The sequence below is a fragment of the Epinephelus moara genome, chromosome 24, assembly GCF_006386435.1.
Source record: "Epinephelus moara isolate mb chromosome 24, YSFRI_EMoa_1.0, whole genome shotgun sequence".
Classification (NCBI taxonomy): Eukaryota; Metazoa; Chordata; class Actinopteri; order Perciformes; family Serranidae; genus Epinephelus; species Epinephelus moara.
The window spans coordinates 44,718,906-44,725,876 of NC_065529.1; the positions used below are offsets into that span (position 1 = coordinate 44,718,906).

At 39.0% G+C, this 6,971-nt stretch overlaps 1 protein-coding gene across 1 annotated transcript; it reads right to left on the bottom strand.

The window, feature by feature from the left end:
* LOC126385701 (odorant receptor 131-2-like) lies at positions 1 to 5,162 on the bottom strand. Its single transcript, XM_050037579.1, has 6 exons — positions 5,124 to 5,162; positions 4,671 to 4,746; positions 3,626 to 3,839; positions 2,805 to 2,943; positions 1,989 to 2,414; positions 1 to 382 (listed from the first exon to the last, which is right to left on the bottom strand). Exons 3-6 carry the CDS (start codon positions 3,823 to 3,825, stop codon positions 134 to 136), a joined length of 1,014 nt encoding a protein of 337 aa, XP_049893536.1. The 5' UTR covers positions 3,826 to 3,839; positions 4,671 to 4,746; positions 5,124 to 5,162; the 3' UTR covers positions 1 to 133.
* Positions 5,163 to 6,971: the final 1,809 nt, after the last annotated feature.

Consider the following 6,971-nt stretch of genomic DNA (forward strand, 5'->3'; position numbering starts at 1 on the left):
GATGGATTCATCAGCCATATGCTCACTGTACAGAAGGCCTTGAATGCAAATTTAATTAATGCAACAGAGCTATAAAAAACCAAGGAGTGATATCATACTCTGTACATGTGTAGATAGACAGTAAGTATTTCACCTACAGGTTCACCTTCAGTAACACCGGTCTGACCCTGATAATATTTTGGCCCCTACAAGCCAGGTACCGGGTCCAGTATTTCCTGAACAGCTCGTCACGAAAACCATAGATGATAGGACTCATGAAACGGGGGATGATGTAGACGACCAGGAAGAAGATGTAACGAATCTCCAGACTGAATCGAGGGAAGATGGAGATGAGAGCAGCCTGAAGGGAAGGAACCACGAAGGCAAGCATGCACAGCAGCAGCTGAAGCAAAAAGACAGAAACATTTTGATAGTTATGCTGATTGAAATATAAATATGTAACATTTACAGCACACGCTCAGCTCAGCTAAGGTCTTTCAAGTTGAACATTCACAGAACATAGAAATTATTTTTTATGTTTCAAAAACCTTCCACACAGACAAAAAACCCCAAAAACTTTAAGTGAAACTTTTTAAAACCAAATGAGACGCATTTGGCTATCAAAGTATTCATAAGGGCCTGGGACCAGACGCATTTGGCTATCAAAGTATTCATAAGGGCCTGGGACCAGATAGTGTTCTTTTTTTTTTTTTTTCTTCAGCAGAAAAGCACTAGCAGGGGGCTAGGGAGCGCTTCATCCCAGCACTTCATAAAAAGCTCTGGCAGTGCTTTTTTAATGGCATGCTGCACATGGTTTTAGTTTCTATGACAACAGTATCTTGACACTAACATTAGCTAGGTAGCTAACATGTCGCTACATTAACAGAGGGTTGACTACACAGTCAACTTCAAGTTTACAAAGCTAACGGTGATAAAAACACGATACTCACCAGCAGCATATAGTGTCTGCCGGCCAATCTGCTCCAAAAAATTGAGCTTTTCTGTCTTCCTGTTGTCATTTAGAACAATTTAAAAAGACGCCATTACTGAGAAAAAAAATGCTATGTGGACACAGACCCTTATTGAGCTATCAATTTAACAATCCTTAAACTTACGCATTTTGATTAAAGTTTTTGTGTAACCCATTCAAGCTGAAAAATACTGGTTGAATCTAAAACGTGGTCAGTAAGATTATTTTTTCTCAAGCCATTGACCTCTTTAATGGAGGCATTTCGCGATGGTTTGCGTTATTGTTCACTTGCACATGATAAATATACCTGTTCTTTCAGCACTGGATTGTGTTGTTAATGTGCTAACTGGTTAACTAGCGTCAAGACAGTCTTCCGGTTTCGCTTTTTTGAATGATGAATACAGACTACCACTGCCTACTGGTGTGGAGACTTATTTCCTCTCATGCAGGTGTAGAACATACGTGCTGGTTGGTCGTAGGCTGTAATCTTCTGTGTCACCTGTGTCTCGGCACAATTCCAATGCCACAGTTAGCTCTCAGAACTGGAAATAAGACACTCAGTTGGTGGAATCAGCCCCTTGGCCGGTGAATCTATAGTGCACCTGCTTTGTGGGCCCAATATTACGGAAGATGCCAGTGATTTTGTACACAGGAAGTCTAACTTTTTTGGGTTATATATATATATATATATATATATATATATGTGTGTGTGTGTGTGTGTGTATGTATGTATGTATGTATGTATGTATATATATATATATATATATATATGTATATGTATGTATGTGTATATATATATATATATGTATATGTATGTATGTGTAAAAATGCATTAAAAAGAATGATTCCCTCTTAAAGGGAAGAGCTTTAGGTTAGAACGTGTCCATATTATATCTCAATGGGCTTTTCTCATGGTGGACATTTTGAGTTTACATATACAAATGTGACTGTGTTCCTTTTAGGTGTGGATTTGGTACTATAGATGCTGGTTCAGTGGCACTGCTTCTTAGCTCACCTGAACAGAAATAGAAATACCGACCTGCAGCCCATGAAGCAGGACAGTGTTCCTGGCTCTCTTCACTGAGGCCAGGCCCATTGAGGCGGCTCGTGCTGTCAGCATAATCTTACAGTAGGTGTAGAGCAGTGTCAGAGACACAAAGGACAGGTACACCCCGTCAAACACACAGTTTTTGTAGTAGATGGACTGGTGGCGAAAGAGAAGTGGATGGTCGCAAAAAATGGTGGTGCGGAAATAAGTCAGAGGCCTGTGGACGATAGTGATAAGGAGGTCGGTGATAGGCGGGGTGACAGCGAGGATGAGGATGACACCGATGAGCAGAAGGGTGCGAGGGACGGTGCACATCTGACCATAGTGCAAGGGGAAGCAGATGGAGATGTAGCGCTCCACTGCCATGCCAGCCAGGATGAGAGGGGTGGAGCGGGTGGTGAGGACTGCTGTCATGATCTGAGGGAAACATAGTGGTGGAAGAAGTACTAAGATCTTTGACTTAAGTAGCAGTACTACGGTGTAGAAATACTCTGTTAAAGCAAAAGTCCTAAAATCAAACTCAAGTACAAAAATATGATCATCAAAATATAAAAGTAAAAGTATTCATTATGCAGAATTGACCATATCCAAATCATATATATTATATTAGTGGATTTATAATTGTTGATGCTTACATCACTAAATGTTGCAGCTGGTGAAGGTGGAGCTAATTGTAATTACTTCATATATCGCTCTATATACAGCACAATTTATCTGTTACATTTAGAGGTATATTTTGTATTAATAATCCAAATCTGCAAAGTAAGTTTGGGTAAAATGGTAAGTGTCATGAAGTTGATGACGTACCAGAAAGCAGCAGACTGAGGCGTGTATCTTCCTGAAGATGTAGCTGACCACGTAGAGAGCTGTTACAAGGCTGAGCTGCAGAGCGTCGTTGATCACCATGTAGATGAACATGATGTACCGTGGGTTCTCATAGAAGAGACTGGAGTCACAGATAAACAACAGCTGAGAGACATGGGCACTAACTGTGACACTGGTTTGGAATAGACAGCATGTTTTGGAGAAGTTTCAAATATGCATTGTAAACTACTTAAATAAAGTCACTGAAATGGGGTTAAATATTATGGAAAAGTTTTGAAAATTCATTGGTAAAAACAAGAGATAGTAAACCGCAAATAGTGCAGCAAATCCTCACTCTGAAGAAGGTGAAACTGTGGGATCTTTTGTATTTTTGATTTAAAAACTACTTAAATAATTACTTACATTTTTGCTGAATAATTCACAAATAAGCCAATCAACAATAAATTAATCAACAGATTGTTTCAGCTCTACATTAGGGAAGGGCTCATGAACTAAGTGGACTTAAAGTAATGTTATGTAGCAAATTACTTAACATGATAAGGTCGAATCACCTGCATGTGTGATGTCTCACAGATACGGCAACAAAGAAGAGACATTTATTTCCCACAGTCAGTCGGTATGCAGTGCGTAAACACTACATTTATTTATACACGGTTTGCTTCTGCCGCCACATATAGAAGGGCCTGCTATTTATATCCACAGCTGGAATCATGTGAAGCACTTGATCGAGCACACAATGACCTAAATCATCAGTCATTATGTGTTAACACAATGTGACCAGAAATGGAGAACTATGTGTCTACCTGTGTCGTAGGAAGGTGTGTACCATGCTGCCATTGATGACACTGAGGGCCAGCCACACCAGCATGGCCACTATGTTCTTGGTGAGAGCATTAGAGAAGCTGTCTTTAGAAATTGCCACAGCACCCCCTGTCAGTGTAGAGCTGGTATTACTCAACAGGTCCAGAGGGCCTGAGGAGGTGGAGTTGAGCATCACCATCATCTCCCCCTCGCACTCTGAAGGAACACAGAAATGAAATCTGATGTTTTACATATACAAACCATTTTATCACCAGCTCTAACAACCTCACAACGGCTATTATTGTTTTTAACCTTGTGAGTTTGTGTGTGTGACATCATGGCGAAAAGTGGTCTAGGTGTTTATATGTCTGTCTGTCAGTCTGTGGGCAGATTTTGTCAACATGATAGCAGTGCAACTGTGCTAAGTTGGAACATGGGTGACTTGAGCAAGGGTGTCGAAAATAGGGGGGTATGAAGTAGGGAAGGGGCAATGGCTCTCCACTCACCAGCAGGATGTCTGCAGGTCCTTAAAATGTCTTAAATTAAATTCTATAAATATTAAACCTTAAACGTCATTGAACAGTCTTCATTTTAATTTGTGAGGTCTTAGTTGCCACAAACATTTTATCTAATTTCATTTATCTACCTTTTAATTTAATTCTTTCAAAATAAGTTGTATATAAGTATATATGTTTCATATGTATACGAACAAAAGAAGGTGATTTGTCCAAAAATCAATCTTAAGAAATACAGATGAGTACATGATATGCATGAAAGGCAGAAATTGACTTTTTGTTCTACACCTTTAAGACAGAATTTGCACCATTTACCAGCCAGATGCTGTTAAAATATGCAGTTGGGTGGTAGATTTGCTTCACTCACCAGCCCCAGCCAAATTTGAACATTCATTAGCAATTTGGTCAGCGGACAAAAAAGTTAATTTTGCACCCTTTACACATGCAATGGAGAATTTATAATGAAAAGGCACAACTATATTGACATATTTTTTCTAATAATGAATATATAGACATCCTAAACTGTACTTACCTACAACCACAGATATTCCATTCACACTTTGTCAGGAGTTCATGGCTCACAGTGCTTTAAAAGGAAGTTTTGAAATCTGCAGGAAGATCAAAGAAAGAAAATGCATTCACTGTTAAGTGTTAAGAACTTTTAAAGTGGCACAGACCTTTTAGTTTGGCGGTTTCCTCTCTGACAATGTAAGAGACTCACACACAAACAAAAACGCTATGGAAATCTGGATGCTGTTTTTACAGACTGTTTCATAGCTTTGCAGGGCTTTTATTTTGATAAAGGAGACAATAATAGTAAAATAATTGATCTTTCTAAAGAAGTATAACAAAATCTGCACACCCAATACACATTAGCTCAGTAGTGTTGTGGGATTAATATGTAACAAGGTATACTGTAATAAAAAACCTGTTACACAATTTTTTACAGTATGAGTGAATATTTATACATTTCATCCAAACTTGCCTCATTCAGCAGCTTATTAATATTTCCACTGTAATCTGTAACAAAAATGATCAAGACGTTAGACCAGAATATCATATGACATTACATTAAAATAATGATCTAGATTCACTCTTAGGTCATTCAGATTCACATCAACATTTAAATATCCAGAAAGCTTTATTAACATGTGCAACATAAAAACGTTACCACACTTATTAAAAGAACATAGAAGAAAGAATCACATTGCTGTTCAATATCAACATCATCAGTGGTAATAATGATGTCTATTACATTCACAGACAATAAACTCATTGATAATGGAGCCCATCTCTCACCTGTTGAATCACTGACTCCTTTAGCAGCCTGTCGTCTCATATATAAGTAGTAGTAGGAATCTGTGTGTGTGTGTGTGTGTGTGTGTGTGTGTGTGTGTGTGTGTGTATTGATCAGTTCGCCATAGGGATAGGGAAAGGTCATGATGTCACAGGTTATGTAATGGTTCTCTGCACTGAGCATTGGTAGATACTTGATCCCTAAAGTATGTTTAGTTTCCTTGTTAACATACAGGAGATCTGACAATTCTATATTGTGTAGAAATTGAGTTTCAGTCATGAAAGAACATTTTGAAGTGTTTTCAATTTGAGTATCCAACTCAGTCATGAGCTCGGCCTTGTTAGTGTTGATCAGTAAGGTCCAGAGGAGGCAGATGGGTCATCATTTGTCCATCTTTTGTTTGTGGCCCGTCTGTTTTAAGCCAATGATGAGGCATAGGGGTCTGTATGGTAAAGCAGAGGATCTCAGAGTGTCACTGTCTCCAGCACATTTCCCTAAGATTTGTACACTAGGAAATGGAATATTGATTTTTTTTTTTTTTAGTAATAGACGTGCTTTGTAGCTGTTAGAAAATGATTTGTGTCACTAGGTGGTGTTTGTTCTATTCTCTGCTGTCTTGCTCTGCTCATTGTGTTCCAGAGCAACAGGGTGTTATATGTAAGATATCTGTACTCTGTGTGGACAGAGATTGTACGGCTACCTAAAGGTCTGACATTGCATTAAGCAAAAAATCACAACTAAAGCCTGATAAATCAGACAGGACAACATATTGGCTGATATTAGCTTCCTACATATAGGGCTGTGCAATATATTGATATGAGATCAGATATTGCCTCAGATTTTGGATATCGTAATAATGTAAGTTGTTTTTTCCTGGTTTTTAAAGGCTGCACTATAGTAAAGTATACCGCACGGTGGTACAGTGGTTAGCATTACAAGAGGGTTCCTGGTTCAAACCTGGGGTCAGGGGGTTGAATTCAGGGGTGAAGGAGCCCCCCTGTGTGGAGTTTGCATGTTTCTCCCAAACTCTGGCTTCCTCCCACAGTCCAAAGACATGCAGGTTAATTGGTGACTCTAAATTGTCTGTAGGTGTGAATGTGAGTGTGAATGGTTGTCTGTCTCTATGTGTCAGCCCTGTGATAGTCTGGCGACCTGTCCAGGGTGAACCCTGCCTCTCACCCAGTGACAGCTGGGATAGACTCCTGCCCCCTGCGACCCCTAACAGGATAAGCGGTTACGGGAAATGGATGAATGAATTACAGTAAAGTGATGTATAGGTATATGAGTATTGATATAAGTGTTGGCTGATAAAATGTCAGTACAGAAATACAAAATCAGGCTCGAGGTCATTCAGAAACTGTGCCAACATTATATAGTTTTGTTCACATGACAGACATTCACAGAGAGCACTGACAAGTGGATTTTTTAACTGCTATATTATGTTTATGTTAAAAAAGATATCCTCATTGGATTTTTCTAGTTCACAAATAGTATTAAAATAATTTGCTCTGGTTTCTACAGTTCACATTTTACAGT